We start from the raw sequence: 21,975 nt of genomic DNA, 5'->3' as shown, positions 1-21,975 counted from the left end.
TTCCTAAACAAAAATATTACAAAAACATGGCTAGGGGAAATGATAGCCATGAGCAGGGCTGAGAAATGTGCCGCAGATGACAGATGGTTAATCTGTTACTGCAACTCTTCCCATTCCTGCTACCCAGTCTGTGATGCAGCATAGTAGTAACTCCTCAAAATACTCTGGAGAATGAGATCCTGTGTTTTTTTGTTTTAGCCACTTAACCAAAACACTATGCAAGGGCATATAACTACTAACTTAAGGTCGAGTTTGAACTGAAAGGGTTAGAGGTGTTTCTTTACCAGCTACATCTGATTTTCATTTTCTTCCTTTTTTTTCCTGGAATACTAGACAAACATTGGGATAATAAAAAAAAAAAAAAAACAAACAAAAAACAAACAAACAAAAACCAAACCAAAACCCACAAGAGACTTCTGCATGGAGAGCTAAAAAGAATAAGCAGATCAATCTTCAATCCTAAATTAAGTAGGCTCGAAAACAAACAACAAACTGGGAGATACCTGAGAGAGAACTATTTTTTTTTTTTTAAAAGAGTCTACATCACTCCTGCTCCTGTCATTTGGATTTCAGAAAGGAAGCCTGTAACAGTGCTATAAATCTGAAAAGGTTCAGCTATGTAAACTCTTGGATTGGAAATCAGTATTTTTAGCTATCTGTTAACTGCACCACAGGCAACATAAGATTTGTATTTCAGTGTTACTGAAATAAATTGTGTTATTACATTTTGCAAAATTCTACACTCACCTTCATGTCTCCAAAACTACCTTTCTACTCAAGTTGCATCTCACAAGGAAATTATTTTTTCTTCTTTAAATTACTCTTATGTCTAGCCAAATGAAAATCCTACGAGTTCTTTCTGCTTTCCTTCAACCCTCGATCCCTAGCTCTGTGCTGGCTCCATAGAAATTACAAGTCTAAGACCTTTAGTTCCTATTAGCTGGGAATTACCTTCACTAACCTCTGGCTCTGTTTATCATTCCATGAAACATTATTTTCAAATACAAGAAAGCAAAAAAGGATTTTACCCAGGAAAGCAAGTCTTCCCCAATTTGGCCAATAACAGAAGTCTCGTTCCTTTTTCGGACTGCTTTCATCTGATCATTCAATGCAACTTAAAAAAAAAAAAAGTAAATTTTATTAATACTGCTCAAATTACTTAGTTTTCAGCATTTATTTTAAAATAAAAGCTATTCTAGGAAAAGACTAGATTTGCAGTAATTTCAATTAAATTTAAACAATGAAGTGTCCTGCAACACAATAAATTTAGCAGAACATCTAAGAAAATCTTATATAACCCCTTCTCACTGCTGTCTCACCTGTCTTCAAATGACCCCCAAGAACCTTTCCAGTCTTATCTTTTCTGAGGCTCAATATCACTGCCCTTTTAAAAACCTAGGAATAACGCAGAACGCACTTCAAGCCACCTGCATAAAATTATACAAGTGATTATTCAGCGGCAGAGCTGAAATTCTGATTCTGAACAGTCCTTTCTCTAAACAATTAGGAAGGGTTGCCCTTCAAAACCACCTGCAAAATGTCAGTCTTTTCAGATTTGTTTTCATATTCTCTTCAACAAGAGTTGTAACATTTTGAACGGTGACCCATAAAGACCGTTCATCAAAGCATTGCTCCTTTTATCAAAGCATGAATCAGCACAAGAAAGTCTGTGTAGAGAGATAAGGAAAAGCAAGTATCTGAAACAGTGGACACATGCATTCTTTATCAAAATACCTTTGTAAATCAGAAATGGAAAAACTGTGTGCAAAAGAATAGTTGCAGCATTCTTTTTCATCTGAAGTGTTGTACGAGGTATTCTCTTGTTTCAGGGTCACTTGCTTAAATTTTTCAGATATTTGTATCCAGAATTCCAGTTGAGACTTTCAGACAAAGCTGAAAGGTACCTCAGCTGCCCTTACCATGAAGCCCAAGGATATCCTCCAGATTGGAAAAGATTTTCCGTTTGTCACTGGAGTTCAGGATCCCTTCCCGGGTGACACGCTGGTAGAAGACATTATGCAGAACCTTCAGCGTGCGGACATGAGCTCTCTCAGTGTAAAACAATTCTGAAGAGAGAGGGTAAAGCACGATTGTAATTCCCTACTTCAAGAGGTGTGGCAACATGGATCCAAATGTGAAGCAAACAGAAGTCAGAAGTATGAACTTACAACATTCTCCCTCACCAACACTTCCCTTGCTGGCCCATATTCCAGTTTGCTCCCAAATGGAGCTACGCTCTGTTATACTTCCATGTTTGAAAGAATGGAGAAGCCAATTGATTCATGACTCATAATTTCTGCCAAACAGTGAGCTCTTATCAGCTCATACAGAGCGTTTGGCAGGATTGCAAGACCTAAAACTGAGATGAAGCTCTGAAGATGTGGTTTGGTAGTAGCTTTCCATTTCCATCATGTGCTTTCCAACACTCTAGACAGTGCCTCTTGCTTTCTTTTATAGAACATGATATTGCAAACTGGCCTTTCAGTGTCAAACCACTTAATATATTTCCTTTCTAAGGACTTCATTTCTTCTCTAAGGACTAGATCAGTCTCATCTCAGGATACTTTTCAGAAACAAGTATTAGATTCACACACACGACCGTGGCAAACCAAAAGTAATAGTTGGCCACTACTTTGAGCAGATCAGTGAAGAAAGTCCTAGTTTTAAAATTTAAGAACTTCAGTGCTCCAGATGACAGGTTTCAACTTTGTGCTTGGTGAGCTAGGAAAAAATATCCATCTCACCATTAATCACTTCTTGGCGCTTGATTTCATAGGGTTTCAGCCCCATCAACACTTCCCGGCTCACAAGTTGTTGCCAGTTGGGGGGGTCCATGTCCATGTCAAAATCATATAGCTCGTCCTCACTTTGTACATCTGCGAAACCAACACTGTCCATTCTAACATTTTAGGCATGGATGTAAGGAAGAAAGAAGAAAAAAAAAAAAATCTAAGTATTGACCCACAAAAAAAAAAAATAATTAGTTGTAAAACATTATTAATATGCTTTCCATAACAACTAGACTGTAGGATGTCTGAACCTATAGGCACATTTTCTAATTTTGCCCTTTACAGAACAACTGAGATGAATATCTGTTCTTACGGTATTTCCATAACCCTCCTTCTAATGATACAGATAAAATAACTTGCTTGAAGTCAAATATCGAGTTGGTGAAAGAGCAGGTTACAATTTCTTTCCTCCATCTATCTGCAGATACAGAGCTAACAGCAATACACAGATTTAAAAAGAAAATGTGGAAATCTCAACTCCCTAACCCATCAACTCAAATCAGTATATACAAAAATCACTATACTTCACTTGCAGATCAAAAGGCTTATCTGCATATGATTCACTCCACCTTCCTATATATGGTTGCCAGTGTCTCATTTCTTATATGCGTTATTTAAGAAAAGGCAAGATCATGCAGACAACTGTACTGGCTCAGAACTATGAACGCTACTGCATTCTACTTCATAACCTATTAAAATCTAAACAAATTCAGTGAAATTCAAACATTTATAAGCATACTCACTTGCGAAAAGGCTTTGGTGTTCCCATGTCAACCACCCTGCAAAGAATGAAAGAAATTATTAGGGAAGCTTATGCAACAATTTCACCCCACTCAGACATTCAATCTAATTTCAGAGTAAAGGCCTAGCCTCCTAACTAGAACATTTTGTCCATCTGTCAGCCTCACCCTCCTGATACATAGATTTCTAGTACTACCACAGTGGCAGACACAGACCAGGATTTCCTACTTCTACCAATAATGTTTAGTACAAATGATGTCACTAATAGTTTTATAGACTAAGCTTCAACAGCCATTGTCACATTGACTCTTTTCCAAGGCTCAAGTAACCAGGTCAGCAGTTACCTCTCTGATTCTCCTTCTTCCTCCTGCAAGTTTTCCAAAGGAGATGGGAATTCAAAGGTATTATTAGGTGTGCGGGGTGTGCCATCCATACAGTCATTAGCAGGTGGAGCTTCTCCAGTCTGCTTCAAACCTAAACAGAGAGTAAGTATGAAATGTCAAGAACCGTACCAAATTAGAGTATATTAGAGAACTTCAGAGCCTCTTCACAGCCTCTTGATTCACAGCCTCATTTCAACTTAGAGCTGGAGGAACTCGATTCCAAGGTTGGTAAAAAAATCTCAGTGACAAGTGTTTCCAGATGACACTGACTTGTGCATGCACCTGAGACTCTTTTTTTTGCTGCTAGATGATCCAATGACACAGTGATAGAACCCATCCAACAACAATTTCTGGCCATGATAAGATTGCCTAATTTGAACCAGAGATTACGTCAGAAGAGATGACTAAGGCTAAGAAGATCATGTTAATGACATAAAAACATTTCCTAATTTGTCAAGTTTGTTGCATCAGAAGTGTGCTTTGCATATACCATTCACAACACACTCTTTAACCATTCCTCTTTGCTAGTATCATCTACCTGTTTCACTGTCTTTGCTTCCTTCTGGAGAGGAAAAGGGACCCATTGCCAAAGGAGACATTGGGTTGGCAGGAGGGTATGGCGCATCTGTTCCATCACTGGAGGACCCACTCTGGCGCATCTTGCTAGAATCTGGTGGCTCTGGGCTAACAGAAGATGCTGTAGGTAAGTGCTTTGGATGTCGGGGCTTCTGCATTTCCATGGCTCTGCCAACTAAACAAACACAGAGTCGTTATATTGTTGAAAGAACTTTCACCCAATTTCAGAGACGAAGAGAGGAAGCATTTCAGGACAAAATTAAGTATGTGTGTCCTCAAAAACATGTTTCAAAAGCAAAAAGTTTACTGAGTCTTCTTAGCATGGATTTTTAAAAGACAGCAGAGACTTTATCCGGCTTTCAGATTAATAGTTAGGGAACATATATTTCCTTGTCTGACATACTTGCACTGCTATCATGTCGACTCGGTCTCCTTGGTGGGCCAAGAATATTAGGAAAGCCTCTTCTCTTTCCTTTTTCTTCTCCCTCTTTCTCTTTCTTGATACTTTGCTGTAGTTAATACACAACAAAGAAAAGCAAAGCAAACACATGATTCATTTCTTCAAAGTCAGTTATTTACTGACATATTGACTCATTCTTTAAAAGTGCAGGAATTTGGTACAAGAGAATTTTATTTTTAACAAGTTATCGGGAGATCAACATTCTGCAGCATCATAGGCAAAGACAGACAATGAACAGACTATGATTGGTGCACAACAGGGTTAGCAGCACACAGCCACAGCATCTTAAGAGATACATGTGTTACAAGCAAAAACTCACACATCCTGTTTTTAACTTAGCAGAACCTATAAACCACTCTCTTCTCTAGGGTAAGAGACCAATTTACAGTGACCAGTAGCACCTCGGTTCTCTAAGGCATAACATCTTGTGACTCCAAACCTCCACAAGCATACAGACTCTAATCTGGGAGGGAGAAATGCAATTTATCTTACCACTTCAGAAAGGCTGCAAACGCTTGATCTAGCCTATTAGCCCTGTCAGTGCAGAACTGCTTGTAACAGTCTTAACATTTCAAAGGAAGCTGCAACACTGATGAAAATAAGTAGCTACTGTGACCAGATACACCCCCATTCGGTGGGAGACGACTGAACACACCCACAGAGATGGAGTTTTGGTGGAAAAATTCATTATATAACTGGGAAAGTGTGGGTGGCAGGAAAGAGTAGCTTTCCTGCATCGTGAAGTATGAGGTTTTGGGCAAGTTTCTCAAAAAGAAAATTAAAGTATACAGGTCAACAGCCTGATTAGCCTTAATGAGATCCGGAGGTGATTCAAGGTTTCTCACCCAAAGTTTTAATAAGGCTAGAACTGTGAAAAACAAGCAGTTAGAATTCAGGCGTACAGATAAAGAAAGAAAGCAAGCAACTCATTTCTAATTCATGTGTCTCAAAACATATGTAGAACCCAATTTCAACTGTCAGGTTTTCTGTGCATCTCAGTAATCCCCATCCCCTTGATGCAGCCATGAAGACTGTAAAAATCATACCAACTTCTAATGTGTCATGCAAAAGTGGATTTTGAATTCTAACGAAGCACCCAGGCTGGGTAGCTTTAAACAAACACACTCTGGCCACAACACTACTACCTTGATCTTCGGCAAGAAACCAATGCGACCACGCTTCTGCTCCAGGTTCCGAGGTTCTTTAACTTTGACTCCCAGGTGTTTCATGTAAGTAAGAATCACATACTGCATTGTGGAACTGCCAAATATATACAAAAAAAAAAGAAGATGGAGGATAAGGAGAAATGTACTGGGGAAAATACATTTTGTCAAGAAAATTAAAAAGATCAAATACAAAGGTTATATTGAGAAATTAAAACATTTTTAGAGTAAAAGAACTTGGCATCTTTTTTTTTTTTTTTAATATGAAACAAGCTATCAGAAACAATGAGAAAGACTCAGCCAAAATCAGAATTTGTCCTCTTGCAAACAAAAGATGGAGTACAGGAGGTAAAAATAAAATTTTTATAATTACACAGAAGGTCCTAAAATGATATACTAAATATATATTTGAAGTCACATTACAGTTTTGAGTTATGGTAAAAATAAGTAACAGTAAAAGGTATGGTTGCTGTAAAAAGTATAGTAAAAACTACTCTTGTTAAGTTTGGATACATACAAACTGAACAAGACAAGTCACATACAGAAAATAAATATTAGACCAGATTGAAACAGCTACAAAACAAAACCAAAAGAAACAAACTCTCAACAACAGTAACTTTTTGAGCAACAAACTTCAGAATAAGAAGAGGTTGAGAGCAAGAGGTTGATGCTCTAAATTCAAATTAATTATGCCAGGGGATTTAGAAAACGAGCCTGTGGCTACAGCCAGCAGAGGGCTGTCTTGTTCTGCTCAGCAGAACACAGAGCCAGCAGAACAAGCATCAGCAATAGGGTTCTTCAAAGACTAAGCTCGCACAACATCCATTACCTCTTGTCTTCTTCCAAAGGCTGAGATGTCATCCTGAAAACAGAAAGAATTTAAAAACGAAACTCAAAAACCAAGTAACACCCACATTCACACACAGCATCAGCAGTTGTGGTCAAAGTGTCCTTTAGAACGTTGGAAAGTCCCAGTGGTTTCTACAACCCAAAAAAGGACTCTGATCTAATAATGCACAAGCTGACAATGGAAGCATTTCCTCTGTTATTTGAACAGTAGCCTCCTTGAAAAGATATGGATTTTTCCTAACTATTAGCTTATTTTTACCTATCATTACTCAAACATATGTTGATAGCAATCAGGGGAAGCAATGTAAATGTAGTGATGCCAAATTGCATCTAGTTCCCAATTCCTTTGCTTTGCTGCTGTCAGGTTCAGAGTAGAACCTCTTCCATCCCCGCAATTATGCTTGCTGTTACTCACAAGACTTCCTCAATTTTAGTAATAATCTGTTCTGCACATGCTCTTTCCTTCTCCACTGCATTCCGGTCACGAACTCTTTCTGCATCCAGCTTGGTTAGCTCTCCTTCTGCAAGGGTCAATCCCATACTTCGTTTCTGCCTGAAAAACAGGGAGACAGAAGCATCACTTTAAATTGAATACTGACCTGTAACAAGGAAAAGCAACCTCTTGTCATTCAGAGTGTCAAAACAGGTTTCACTATTGGTTTCTGTATGAAAATTATGAACTCATGATGTTTCTCCATAACATTTGCACTCACTATAAAACAAAGCTAAGATAGCCTTCAGAGGGATAAAGCTGTATATTTTTCAAGAGGCAGCTATTGCAAGGATCAAAAAAAAAGTAGTTACTCTTTTTGCAGCATCCCAGGCTGTATATTTGACGCATTACTTGATTTGAGACATTTTTATGTATGAAAAAGTCCATTATTGAACGCTTGTCTTGTTATGTCTCATGTTGGCACAGAGCTCTTATGACTCCCCATGTAAGGGCATATTAATTATCCAATTCTACTATGTGCCCATGACAGCTTTCTAAAGGGGATTATTTGGTGCCCAAAGGGGAGAGGGAAGGAAAAAAGGAGATGGGAAAAAAAAATATAAGCTGATTATAAACACAATTAGTAAGAAGGATTTATATAACATCATCTAAGTAAAATATTTGAAACTGCCTCAAATAGCTTCAAGGAATGAAGAATCCAAGCTCTAAAATTGATCTTGCAATTGATTACTTGGAACAAACATTCTCAAAGTCTCAAAAAATATTCAAGGATTGGTTACAGGATGACCCTGGAGGCCCTCTCTAGTTGTATCTTCCTATTCAGTCCAAGATGAACTACTATGTCCGTCAAGTTTGGACTTTCCCTGTATTGGACATGTTGACTGAGGACAGGTACGAATTAACTGAAAATTAGAAAACATTTAGAAAACAAAATTAGAAAAAATTAGCAACAGACAACTGTTGCTACCTGAAATCTTCCAGATTTCTTTGAACTTCTGGACAGACTTTATCTTGCATAGTTTGTATGAACTGGCGATGAAGCTCTTCAGGAAGGAGTTCTGGCCGCCTTCTTTCTGTAAATCAGAAGAGAAAAGTTAATAGATTATTCTTTTGAGAACAGTCCTTTCCACCTTAGAATAAAGTCACTCACGTGTATACTTTAACCCACCCAAGAGTGCCGTTTTGCCTTTCACTTGCTGATAATATGAACTTCAGTGCATTAAGTGTAAGTAGCTGTGGTCACATCCACTGTCATATTAAAAAATGTATGTGCCTATGTGGCCAATGCTTCCCACCACTTACACATGTATCAGAGCAAACATAATGCCGTCCCCAAAAAATGCGAGAAGTATTTATTTGTCTCTCCCTGTAACACATGACACAGTATGTTTGAAGTAACCCCAAGTGCATTTCAGAAACTTGCTCAGACAGTAGAAACTGCAGAAATAGATATATGAGACAAGAGCATCCTACCTAGTTCTAAGGAGATTTCATCTGGAACTGGAACTTTTAGATTCTGTAAAGGAAAAGAAAAGCAGGGAGAACATACACAACAAACACCACCCCAATAAAACACACAATACAAAACATACAAGAAAATGCCCTCAAAAGCCAAAATCATACAACCTGAACACCTGGTGGTATTAAGTAGGAAGTCTCCCATCCTAAATATATTATATTACACAAGGATTATTTAATCTAAACATGTGGTAGTAGCCTCTGCTACACTATCTGGTAGTCCAACTCATGACAGTAAAGTTGTTTCTCAGGCTTTTCAACAGATACATAGAATGTCCCAATCCTTGAAATAGCCACGTGAATATATGCAGCAACTATTAACTAAAAGGCAATGTATAACTGCTAGAGCTTGCTTAAATATCACAAAACTATTTCTTATCAGACAATGCATTCCTTGTGATCTATTGAGTTGCCAGGCATCTGAGGCCATACATCATTCATTTTGCCGTATTCAGTGGTAACACGTAAATTAAAAAAACTTTTCATTTCTGAAGACTTAATTAACTCCTTAGTTTTTTCCAGTTCAGGAGAGTGGAGAAACGTAAAAGTCAACTTGCTAGATATGCTTGAAAATGAGGGAAATGACTGGAACCTACTGCAGCTCGGTCCAAGAAGAACTGGTAAAACTCAAGGAAGACACGCCGCGTCTCTTTGGAGTTGGTCTGCTTGTACAAGTCTGTGTAAAGGTAGCACAACTGTGGGAAACAGAAGGGGAAGAAATTAAGTGGTAACATGAGAATTCTTCTAACATCCCTAACTCCAAGTTTTCTTTCAAACATTCCAAGGAATTCAGCACTGCTGGGTTGAAACTCTTTCTAGTTACCTTTAGCCATCTAGATTGTTCAGGTAATCCCAGCGAGGCTGCTCGGTAATCAGCGGAGAAGGGAAAGGTGGAGGGGTTGTGGGCATAGCAGGAGGAAGACAGATCAGACCTTACCCAGAGACAACTAATCCCACCACCTTAGGGTGGAATGAAGTGCTTTCAAGGGCTAAATGCTTATTTTTAAACAGCTAAACGTATAGGAGACAGCTATTTTCAGCCTTCTCTTCATTTAGCTGAAATACTCTCGTGCCTGCACAGGATTTGCATTTCTCTCCTTGTCAATCCAGCCATGTCATTGACAATGCTACATAAGAACAAGGAGATCCTGATACGCTCTGGTTAAGGCTACCAATTTGGGCCAGGGAAACAATTCCGGAACATCTTACCAATGCTGCAGGGTCAAACTGGGACACCACATGATGCAGAAGAACAGCCAGGTGTGCTGGGCGAGATTTCAGGAGCTCAATGTTTTGGAAACAGCTGCACTGTCCATTAATCTATAGAAATACATGGAAACTATTTGAATTATTCAAGAAAGCTACAGTGAGAAAAACAAAGAAGCTTCGTTCCAACAGCTTAGCTCCTCATTTGTTTAATTAAAATAAAACCTGATCAATTCCAGTATCTTTTCAATGCCATTCTAATATCCCAGGAAGAGCTTACAATAGGAACACTTCTTTTAAATACTCTCCTGAACATTGAGTACAATATAATAAAATATAATTCAGAGCAAAGGACAGCTAAAATAACTCGCAATAAATACGTCAAAAGCCATGGCAGCTATACTGCAGTGACAATAACGCAGAAGTCAATAGAAACAAACTAAGCAAAGACAATTAAATAAAGCAAATTAATTTCTAGAAAGCTTGAAGCTATGAGCAGAAAGAGAGAGTAACAGAAAGAATCAAAGACGAGTTATTGTCAAAACACCCTGAAATGTTTTTATTTGGCAAGATCAGCCGTAACAGGAATCACAATCTCTACTTAATTCACCACACAAGAACTGCTCAATAAAAACAAGTCATGGAGCACTTGTAATTTACACACAGAGGAACAGAATTTTGGTCGAGGGGGAAAAGGAGTGATGAGGCTGAAAGTCATTCCCACCTGCTCCTGTTCAGTGTCAAAGTCATCATCCTCTGCTCCAATGATCTGAGGCCCCAAGCGGGATAAAGGACTTCCAACACTGGATTGCGAATCCTGGGGTGAGTCAGGAGCGAGGGATGAGAAAGGGAAGGAAGGGAAGGAAGAAACAGAGTGCTATGACTCTCTTGGCACAGTAAAACTTCTTTAACAAGTTAGAGATGTTACTATCACTTTTACTCTCCTCATGGAAACTCATGTGTCTTTACTCAACCTTGTCTAAATTTGCAGTTGTGACATCCCCTTATGAATGCTTCTCCCAAGTTGCAAGCATTCAGAAACATTAAATCAAATGATTCAAAACCAACTGCATAATCTACAGACATGAGCACACTAGGTATGTGGCATTATGACAAATGCCATCTTAGTACAAATGGAGAAATATAACTTTGGAAACTCAAGCAGGCGAGGGGAAAAATACTTCAGAAGTCAATCTAAGGAAGACGGGAATACATTCAGATAGGTCTGCACTTTCAGCAGAATGTTTCACTTTTACCCGCTCTGGAGGCCCTCCCTGAGGCCACCCTCGTAACGACTAAATATCCTAACGACTGTTTCATTCACTGCTGGACTCAAGGAATAAAATATGTACAACTGCTCTACCAACTTTAGGTCCAGCTGTTTTACTGCTGTGTATATATTTCTTGCCTCTAAGTGGGCCTGCTCTTCAGCTCCATAAACATTTACTCAGCTAATTAACTTTCCCCGCACAATTTTAATCACATTTTATTTTCTAAAGCAAAGTTTATGCATGCTCCATCTAGAAAGCAGGAGAGAAAAACAGCAAGGTTTTAATGGGCACGTTACAGGAGATGCTGTTGTGGCACTTTCGGTTTTGTACTCACAGTATCCTGAACCTCAGTCTTTTCCGGGCTCTCATCTGGATAAATCCGCTCCTTCAAGCCACTACGAGGACTCTGGGAAAGAAGGAAGTTCAGTTCTGGTAAGTACCAGCAAATCCAGGAAAATGAGAACTGCACAGTAAGTTTTTCAGCCACAACAGCCAAAACTTCTCCTTTCTCACAGAGTGAGCTGTTGAACAGCTGAGGTATGAACAAACTAAAACGTGTGACCTACACGCACAGTTTCAAAAAAATAAGCCAACCGAATGTAGAAGCAGTTTCAGTAAGAAAGCTAGTGATATTGAACAACAGCAGGGTTGTAAAATCTACTAGTGCACCTGGCCTTAGCTTTCTCTTTGTTCTCTCCATGTCTTCTGCCAGTTTATGTAGTACCCACGTTGCTAGCTCTCTGACTAGGCCCTTTTTTCAACATGCCCTCTGAAGAGGAAGCTCCAAAGCAATGGGCTCAGTATTCCCGTGTAGTTGCACCAGTGCACAGCAGAAGGGACTAGTAACTTTCCTCCGCCTGCTAGCAATCCTCTTTCCCATGTACCCCCGTAGACACTTGGCTTTATTTGCCAAAAGCAAGTGCTGTTGGCTCATTTTCAGTATGTCCACAGTAGCACCTAGGTCTTTTCAGCTAGGCTACTACTCATTCTGTTGGTTTCCAGCCTGTATTGATGCATCAAGTTATTTCACCCAGCTGTAGAACTCTGGACTTCTTGTTAAACTTCAAGAGGTTTCCATTGCCTCCAATCCTTAAGTTTCTCAGAGTGGCTTTGAAAAGCTTGAATGTTTGGTGTATCAATCACCTCCAGTGATCAAATACCATCCACAATACTGACAGGATTAAGTTTATTAGGAAGATAGCTATGAATTTTCTTCTGCTTTTATTATCTACAAATATGAGTGATATCTAGTCAGATTTGGAGTTGGAGGAGGAATGTTTCAAAACAGTCGTGAATGTTCACATTTTGGAGGTATATCTGACCCACTTCCTTTCACTTCCAACTGCTAGCACAAATTTGTCTCCTACATCCTTAAGTTAAACAACAAACTTAGGCCAAAACCCAAGTACAGAGTCTCAATTCCTCTGCACTAATCAGATAGTGACTTAATTAAAGGATTAGGTGCTCAGGCACACCAAAAGGGAGACCAGACAAGCACACAGATTGATAACTAATGAGTGAACAGACAAAGAGCCTTTACTGTTGGCAATAATCGACGCTTATTTGGTAGAAGTAAGGCTCTTCCCCACTTTCATGGCAACTTGCCCACTGACTGGATCTGAGTCACAGCTACCGCAATTGGAACATTACCATACTCTTAAAAGATTCTCTAATTGGCATCTCTGAGTTCTGAGAAAGATGCTGGCATCCATCTTTCTTTGTCTGGTTACAGGGACCATGCCAGGAAAATCTAATACTGGATAAAAACCCCAAAACCCACACTATTTCTTTCCAGTTCCTAATAGAAGTCCAACATAGTATGCTTCCTCAGGAAAATATTTTTGGTGTGTACTGAGAAGCCTATTCTAGTAATACACAGCATTACTGAGACATGAGTATATATGCATGATACACAGGACAACACAAACACAAAAAGTCTGCACAAGAAAACCAAATCCAAAAGGTATAGAGGCAAAGTCACAAAGCTGTTTAAGACTCACATCAGCAATGTCACTGCTTGGTCGAGAGGGGCTGTCACCACTGTAATCCAGTTTGCTCACACCATCCCCACTCTCTGCCTCCACTTCACTGATCTGCAGCGATTCCGTTGCAGACCTGGAGGACAAGACTCCATCCTGAAAAGATAAAGTGAGTTGGGAGACTGCACAGATTAAGTAGAATATTTTAAGAGGCAATCCTTAAACATTAGCTGTTTCAAAATCCAGCCAGTTCACATTACTTATAAAACTTTCTTCAGGTATCTAGAAAAGGCTGCAATACTTTTCTAAGAGAAGACAACATAAAATCGCAACAAGTTTTAAGGACTTATAACATTATAGGCAGAGGGAAAACGGGAAAAATATACCACTTACGATTTTTTTTTCAAGAGCAAGGCTGTTTTAACCTCCCAGTTATTTGTTCTCCACTCTAAGAATGACTTCACAGGTTTCTTTTAAGTTGTATTGACGGACGGACTAATAAACACATCATAGTCTGCACTTACTGTTTTAAAGGCAGTTTTTCACAGATGGTTTGAAAGTCCATTGTAAAGTCTTCTTCATATACTGACATTGCACTGTATGGCTTGACAGCCTCTGCAAGCCTAATTACAAGTCTCAACTCTAGAGGGTGCAATTTGCCTGTACAAGCACAGAAGAGCATGGCAGGGAACTCCTGCTTGCCCAGAACACCATCATCCCCCAAGAATTTCCACCCGGAACATACCACAGAGAAGCCTGACACATTCTGTTACCTGAGCACAGCCTGTGGCTTTGGACAACTGCTCTTGCAGCTGAGGAATGTGTTTCTTCGTTTCCTGTATCTCTTTGAGCAGTCGCGTGGTGGGTGATCGGCTATACTCTTCTTGCAGAGACTGAAAAACAATTTTATGAGCTTTCACTCGGTATCTCTTCAGTATCAAAGCTTAGAACTACAACCTACTATTAAACTTCATTCCATTTAGAAATTTTAAATAATAAACAGCACACCTCCACACCTACCAAGCAGATGCTACAGAATGTCTATTTCACATAGTTCTCCACTCTCTCCTGTGCCATATGTAAATAACCACATTCTAGAGATTTACTGAAATCTCTCAGTAAGAGTGAAAGATGCTTACTTGCCCAAGGATTAGATCAGATTGACAGATATGTACATTTCCACTTAAGAAAGCTCCCACAATTCTTTTTTTTTTACTCCATCAAGGATTAAAAACTCAAGAGCCGATCAGTAAGAGTGACTAGATCTCTGATGTTAGGTCGGTATATAGAAAAGCTAAGATGAAGCACAGGCTATACAAGGGAACGTTGAAGATGCTACTAAGTAGTGATTCAACACCCGATCTTTGTATTTACGTCATACCCTTCACCCCTCTCAAACTCGTGCAACTCCAGTATACCTGCAGCCGCTCCTGCTCCTTCTGTAGCATCTTTCTCAGAATCTCCACCTTCTGGTTGTGGACAATATTATTCTCCTCCTAGAAAATATGGAGAGATTAAGGGTCGGGTTTTTTGGTGGAGTTGGGAAGAAAGATAAGGAAAATGGATATGCCTACTTTTCATCTACTTAGTAAACACAGCCTCTGAAAAGCCCTACAAGAAGCAATTCAAGTTTCTAAATCATTTCTTTATGCATTCTTTCCTACATTTGAACACAGCTATCAACATTTAAAAAGAAAATAGCAAAAACAGACAAACAGGAAGTGTTTTCTTATTTGCTTTCCCTGCTCTTCTTTGCCACATGTCTGCATACCTCACAATCCACTTTTAATAGAAGTTACAGCATGACTGGCTTGGGCCAGACAATGTATAAACTCACATCATGCAAACTGCGGTGTATCTCAAAGACAACCTGTGAATATCTCCTCAACTGGCTTTGTATTCCAATTCCAATCTGTGACTCATGCAAGTACAAAATAATTCAAGAAAAAAAAACCAAAACATGACTACATTTATGTCTATGCTGGTTCTTTGGAAAGAGAGCTTTAAATCTTACCCCGACAAGCACTGGGCTAGTTATCCTTTCTGCATTTCCTGATGTGCCAGGTGAATGAGGAGATGTCATGATGGGAGACATATGCCCAAATGCTGCCAGATCTACTTCAGAATCAGCTAATGGAATCTGGGGCGACCCTGGTGGGCGCCCCTGCACAGTGAGAGCTACATAGGAACCCGCTGCAGGGAGAACAAGAATAATTAACTTTTCAGACACACGTGCAGATTTCTATGGTTGCTGTTTCTCTGGTTGCCATTTCCCCCTAGAGAGAAAACTCAGACCATTCTTCACCCATTCAGTTCCACCTAAACATGAGGAGGAACTTCTTTGCTGTGAGGGTGGCAGAGCCCTGGCACAGGCTGCCCAGAGAGGTGGTGGAGTCCCCATCTCTGGAGACATTCAAACCCACCTGGATGCGTTCCTGTGCCACCTGCTCTGGGTGACCCTGCTCTGGCAGGGGGTTGGACTAGATGATCTCCAGAGGACCCTTCCCACCCTATGGTTCTATGATTCTATGATTCTTTGAAGCAGAGAACTTGAGAGCACTGTCAGCTCCGTTTTAGAGATTTCTGTTTAAATTTCAGGTAATCCAAAAAGTTTCATGATAATCATCCTTAATAAAAGCACAAGTCCAATTCCTAGTCTATCAGGTTACACTCACAGTTATATATATGCTCATGCGGCAAAATAAACCGTGCTAAGGTGAAAGGACCCACTACCATCATCTTCCTTGTAAGAATGCACTTCCCTTAGAAATGCCAGCACTTTGCAAGCATCATACAATAATCTACATTAATAGTGCCTTAATGGCTATCATATTTAAGGTGGAATCAAAAGATGGGAAGATGCGTAGGCAGGTTTGATGGTAACTTCAAACATCAAGCTAAGGAGAAGCTGCAGAAGCATGTATCAGCTCAAGTCTGAGATATCAAAATTACCCCAATTTCACTTCACTGTTTCATACCACCCTTTACCTCTCAGCATGGGACACGGTTAGACCTTGTCCTTGTCACTTGATAGCTGAATCGGTCATTGGCCCTTCAAATTATGCCTTTCATGCTTTAAAGGTGCACAGTGACAAAAATAGTAACCTGCCTTTACTTACACTTGATCAGCTTTACCACCTCCAAATGGTTTGAATGTGTTACAAGAGTGCCATTCACCTGGGGGTAGGGAGGAAGTTAACAGTGTTTAGCTACTGATTTCCAACCAAAGGTACCCACACACTTCACAATAAGCACGTAGAATGAGGAACAGTGTTTTCTTCCTCCCCGCCATCTCCATTACTATGTCTTTCAAGTCACTAACAGATAAACAATTTGTCCTTTTAACAGTTTACCTCAGTGAGCAGAGCTCTGCAGAAAGAAAACAATACACACATAACAAAGAATACCAAGCAACCAACCAAAAAAAAAAAAGCAATCCACCTCTGACTGGGCAGAAAAAAAAATAGGGTAGCTAATTTAATTCATTATTTTAAATCCCTAGTTGGAATCCCAGCTCTATCTGTGTCAGTAGCTGCTGTAGCACAACTGTCAGTTTGCAGCAATATTTTACATAGTCTTTTCAGTTACTGACTTGATTTCTAAGTTGTTTGTCTCTAAAAGAGAGCACAGATCTGGGGGCAGTTAGGGGAGAAACAATAATCCAAGAAAACTATTTACTGACAGGTGATTATTAATAACTCTCTGTTCTTTCTCTCCGCTGCCACTTATGATTTTATTGTACGTGCAATACTTGAACCTTGTAGGATGCTGAACTCATCCATAAAGTTCTGAAATAAGAGTCATCTGCACAACAAAACTAACGTTCATCTGTGACCGTTCCTCTATCCCACAGGCAAATGCAAACATCACAGCAGACATATCAATTACATTCTTCAGGGAAAGAGCTCCTTTAATACAATGGATCCATTTCTCTGATGATTTGAATGCCCTTACCTTGATAATTCTATCACCTGTTTGCACTCCAGCCCGCATGGCTGCTCCATCTAGAGAGGCAAAAAATGATTTTGTTCTGATTTCAATAGAAACACTCAAAGGAAAAATAGTTTAAGCACTTCTGTAGTTCCACGCAAAGCTACTTCCCACACTCACCCAAGCTTCCTGTCTCTATCAGATTAAAATCTCCCAGTATCTAGACTAGAGCAGTTCTGTTCTTGTTTTGCAGTGGATGCATCAAGCCACAATCCCACCACGTTCCAAGGAGTCATTTGCTTCCTCTCAGATGCACGTCATCAGTTTCCAAATAAATCACACACGGAGGAGATGCTTCACATCATTCCAAACAGTGCAATGCTCTTTGTCTTTGCACATCTATTCCGAAGCTGCAGCTATCTGACCCATGCAGAAGACAACTGGAGTTTTCTCCTCCACCTCATGCACATGTTTCTTTGATACACCTGACAACCACCTAGGCTGCTCCCTGGCTAGCACATTTAGCAAGTCTGCTTACCTTCTTTGACGGACTGCACAAAGACTGGATTGTCTCCACTGACTGTCAGCCCAAATCCGTTCTCATCCCGTTGGATAACAACACACCGTTGAACAAGACCTGCATACGAAAGGTGGGGAAAGGGCAGAAGAAAGAGAAGGAGAGAAATACAAAGAGACACAAGCTAGGCATCAATCCAAAACCTTATCCTCCTAGATAATCACAGAGTACTGAAAGAAACTGGTACGATACAACAGAGGGAAAAATATATGAGAGACAGAAACAGGGCATCAGTCCAGAAACAGATAGGAATGTCAAGACAGGTCAAGCTTATTGCTTCAGTTACACAAAACAGAGATATACAACAGCAGAGATGCAGACAGCTCTGGCACATCAGACACAACTTGAGGTAAAAGCAGCTTTTAAAGAAAAGCAGTTAGGTACACAAACAAGTACAATTTCCCTTTGTCTGTATTAATAGTTCTTCAAACTGCAGCAGAGGGCTGTCATGTTCCAGTACACCATCAAACACCAAACAACTTTTACAAGCTACTCTAAAAAAGAAGTCACTAACATCAGTGGGTTGGACTGAAACAGATTTATTGGTCAGGAAAGTTCTCCCCATTCTCAGCAAAAATCTCATCTCAGGGGCACCTTCTGTTCCAGATGAGAATACCGTGCAGAACCAGAACAGCAGCAATAAAGAAATACAAGCCACAATTACTACACTGACCAAGACTTCTGAAATCAAGACCATGCTTCCCACTGAGCTACTGAAGTACAGGGCCAAAATCCCAGGAGATGCGAGTTTGAATCTGCTCCTCCTTGAGCTTGCTATGTGACATCAAAGGTAAATTATGTTGTTTCCCTGTGTTAGGATTACTCAGTATAATGTGCACATAAATACTGTTGCAGAGATAAATGTACTTAGTAGGTGCAGCATTTTGAAAAGCTGAAATGTTGTGTATGTTGGGTTTTTTTCACCTGAAAACGAAATAAGGGGAAAATGAAACAAGCCAAAGCAACAGTCCTGGCATATTCATTGCAGAGCAGTTTCCTAGGAACATCTGCAAAAAGCCTACCACAATGGAGCCCTTATCTTGAAAAGCTACTTTAGGAACTCTGCAAACTGCTTCATGGATGTTCTTTTATTTACACAGCAGAAATTACTAGCTACTAAACATCACCCTTACTTCTAACAGCTTGCTTTGCTTCTTCATTTCTAAAGCCACAGCAGGCAAAATTCTTACACCAGCATCTTGAGAAAGAATTGGAGTTCTCCACAATCAGGTACCAAAACTGTAGCAGTAGGATGGAGGGGGCAAAGCGAAATGTGAAGATGCTGCCCCAGCAAGACTGTCTTTTCTGTAATCATTTTTAAGGAATTAAATGTAACAGTCATACCCATGTCTTAAATTACTCTCTGGAATCTTGCACCACTGCAGCTCCTTTCACTTCTCTGTAGCAACTCCTAATGGAAATGAGGAGCCTCAAGTGAAAATACTGTCTGCCCAGTCAGCCCTGTTCTCCTTGAGTGTGGCATATATGAAAAATGGGTGTGGGAGTAGTGGAAAAGGTTGCATTCCAGCACTTCTGCAGCAGTCTGGTCACAGTATCATATCCCAGCAACTCCCCTTCTGTCGATAAAGTAGAAGCAAATTACGCTACACATAGTGATCTGCAGTGAACTGATGGACTGGATGCGAGGTGAAAGCAGACAAGAGGGAAAAAACCCCACCATCTTTCACACCCTCTTTATATGGTTAAGTGAAAGAACATGCCTCTCCCTTCTGCACCTCCCCTTTTTCTATACAACCTAGCTTCTTTAAGTCTCACTTCACAAGAATGATGCCCCAGGGTGGGGTGTGGGAAAGAGAACATATGCCATTTCATAAAAACAGCTCGTTTTAAACCCTGCTGCCAGACGTACAGGTTTTATGAGTAAGACACTAACTAATCTTTTGACTCACAAGAACTGTCCTGTTTAAAGGCACAGTATAGCTCTGTGTACTCGTTGCTCTTCCACCTATTTTCTTGCTTTTCCAGAACCAATAACCCTTGGATCTACTGACAAGTTTCCTCCTTGAATGAACCTGATGCAAAAGCAGAGGCAATGCAGTAGGAGATGTAACATAAACTGACCTTACAGAGTATAATTTAAGTTCTACAAATAATCAAGTTAAACTGTTTCACAACACAAGTTTCAACTTCATCCAAGACCTCCTTTTAATTTTAGAATGGGGAGGCAACTGAAATTAGTATAACTCGAATCCAAATTGGTCCATATTTGTTCTTTTCAGACAAGAAACAGGCACTTACCCCTTCTCCTAACACAATATAAAAGGCTGGAATGAAGTCTAGGTAGGCCAGCTGAGAGATACTGTGCTTCATTGACAGTGATGCACAGCAGCTTTATAGCTATTTTAATGAAGTCATCTGAAAGTTTCCTGCAGGTTACACTATTACCTGTAGAACTAGATCAGCTTTGATAGCACTCCCTGTCTGAACCAGGTGGACTGAAAAGAGCGGCCTTCAAGTGCTCTCTTTTACTCTGCTGTGAGGAAAAATTAGCAAAGATATCCACCAAATCTGTCATTTGCTCACTTTTGTTCTTTAAGTAAAATACATTCAATTTGAAATCTGCTTAGTGGTGGAATTTTAAAACCAGAGCAGCAATGTTTTCATAACCCACATCTTGTACCTTGAACACCTCATTAGACACTCTGGAAATGGACTGAAAGGAAAGCCACAAGCCACTGAGAGCACAATGACACGCAACGTGAAGTTTTCAATAGCTGTTACTGTCACACCTAGATATCACAAGTACACACAGGAACTCTTATATTAAAGTACTAACTAAACCGACTTCGCCCACTTTAATTAACTTTGAGTTTGGGGCAACATTGAAGAGTCATGTTAGCAAGTGGCAATCAGCCTTTCATTCACCCTTTTTGCTCTCATGTTCCAATTCTTAGCATTCCCTGGATAGAAGTCATGAATTATTTATTAATTTTGAAATATCTTACCACGATATTTCACTTTTTCCAGCTCATGCTTAGTAAAGACTACAAAGTCAACAGAACCCACCATTGATAGTACTCAAAATCATATCAGTTATTCCTGCATACGCTTTCAAATGACAGTATCTTGATGGCATGAAATGAGGCGGCATCACTGTAACTATGCTTTTAGTACACAAAATCAGACTACATGTTCATATCTTGAGTGGATTCATAAAATTCTGTGGAGAAAAAAAATAAATCTTAAAAATCCTTTTCCATCCTCCTGCATACTATAATTCCCTGAACTCACTGGTATAACCTCAAGCCAAGAGCACAGTAAAGTAGCTAACCGTGTGCCGTAATCAAAGAGGTTTAAGATTAAAAATGAAAGCAGTTAGAAATTACCAGTCTCAGAAAAAAAGGAATTCCAAGAAAAGCTAAAACGATCACCTCTTCAGTAGGTGGCACTATTCCCTCTGCGACATAGTGGCTCAGTTCTCCAGCCCCATTACAAGTGTGCTTTTTGGATAGCAGGGAAGGGTAAAGTCCAAACTTCTCAAGGTCATGGACACACCACGGTAAAAACGATTGTCTCAAACAGTTTTCCCAGATACATTTCGATTGCCCAAGAGCTTCTCTAGTAAAGACATCATTTACCTTCTGTTCTACACTTTCTAAATATTTGTAAGTTAATAAAACAGGAGATTTAATTTCCCTAGCGGAGCACAACAAATAGAGCAGGGGTTCATTCTAAAAACCTGACTCACTAGGAAGAAGGTGACAGGAATTGCATCTCCCATAATAGAATGTAGCTTTTCCTCTAATGAAACTGTGTGGGACATGGCATGGGAGGAGACTTGTGAACTGTAACCTCCCTGGAGGCATGAAGCCACAATGGGAAAATGCAATTTAATACAGTGATTTGAAATGAATCAGTCAATAAACAAAAACAAACTCCTTGGGGTTTTAAGAATGTCCAAATGTTTCACTTCATTTGGGAAGCTTTACTTCTATAAAATGTTTTCAGAAACGCTGCTCCACAAAATAAATAAAACTGTCAGTTTTTATAAAGAAAATTTCTCATAAGATGAAATTCTGAATTTCACTTAGTTTAGGTATTACCGTGATCTTCATACC

General features: G+C 39.7%; 1 protein-coding gene across 6 annotated transcripts in view; it reads right to left on the bottom strand.

Moving 5' to 3' along the window:
* The window catches only part of ARHGEF12 (Rho guanine nucleotide exchange factor 12), an 81,673-nt gene that overhangs the window by 18,528 nt on the left and 41,170 nt on the right, over positions 1-21,975 (bottom strand). For 4 of the 6 annotated variants that reach the window (XR_008469650.1, XM_054223097.1, XM_054223094.1 and 1 more), the window contains 23 exons: positions 17,858-17,956; positions 17,344-17,393; positions 16,509-16,566; positions 15,404-15,582; positions 14,808-14,885; positions 14,163-14,282; positions 13,411-13,545; positions 11,745-11,816; positions 10,864-10,956; positions 10,143-10,253; positions 9,530-9,628; positions 8,889-8,931; positions 8,383-8,488; positions 7,377-7,514; positions 6,942-6,974; positions 6,092-6,209; positions 4,893-4,998; positions 4,452-4,664; positions 3,875-4,004; positions 3,533-3,568; positions 2,745-2,899; positions 1,920-2,066; positions 1,029-1,114 (listed from right to left, as the gene is read on the bottom strand). Coding sequence is in view for 5 of the 6 variants with exons in the window: in XM_054223094.1 (XP_054079069.1) it covers positions 1,029-1,114; positions 1,920-2,066; positions 2,745-2,899; positions 3,533-3,568; positions 3,875-4,004; positions 4,452-4,664; positions 4,893-4,998; positions 6,092-6,209; positions 6,942-6,974; positions 7,377-7,514; positions 8,383-8,488; positions 8,889-8,931; positions 9,530-9,628; positions 10,143-10,253; positions 10,864-10,956; positions 11,745-11,816; positions 13,411-13,545; positions 14,163-14,282; positions 14,808-14,885; positions 15,404-15,582; positions 16,509-16,566; positions 17,344-17,393; positions 17,858-17,956 (2,405 nt within the window). In the remaining variant the exon portion in view is untranslated. The remainder of the gene's footprint in view (positions 1-1,028; positions 1,115-1,919; positions 2,067-2,744; positions 2,900-3,532; positions 3,569-3,874; positions 4,005-4,451; positions 4,665-4,892; positions 4,999-6,091; positions 6,210-6,941; positions 6,975-7,376; positions 7,515-8,382; positions 8,489-8,888; positions 8,932-9,529; positions 9,629-10,142; positions 10,254-10,863; positions 10,957-11,744; positions 11,817-13,410; positions 13,546-14,162; positions 14,283-14,807; positions 14,886-15,403; positions 15,583-16,508; positions 16,567-17,343; positions 17,394-17,857; positions 17,957-21,975) is intronic. The other 2 variants (XM_054223093.1, XM_054223095.1) reach the window with 1 other exon arrangement.

Source organism: Rissa tridactyla, chromosome 17 (assembly GCF_028500815.1).
Source record: "Rissa tridactyla isolate bRisTri1 chromosome 17, bRisTri1.patW.cur.20221130, whole genome shotgun sequence".
Classification (NCBI taxonomy): Eukaryota; Metazoa; Chordata; class Aves; order Charadriiformes; family Laridae; genus Rissa; species Rissa tridactyla.
This window is presented reverse-complemented; position numbering and strand designations above follow the sequence as displayed.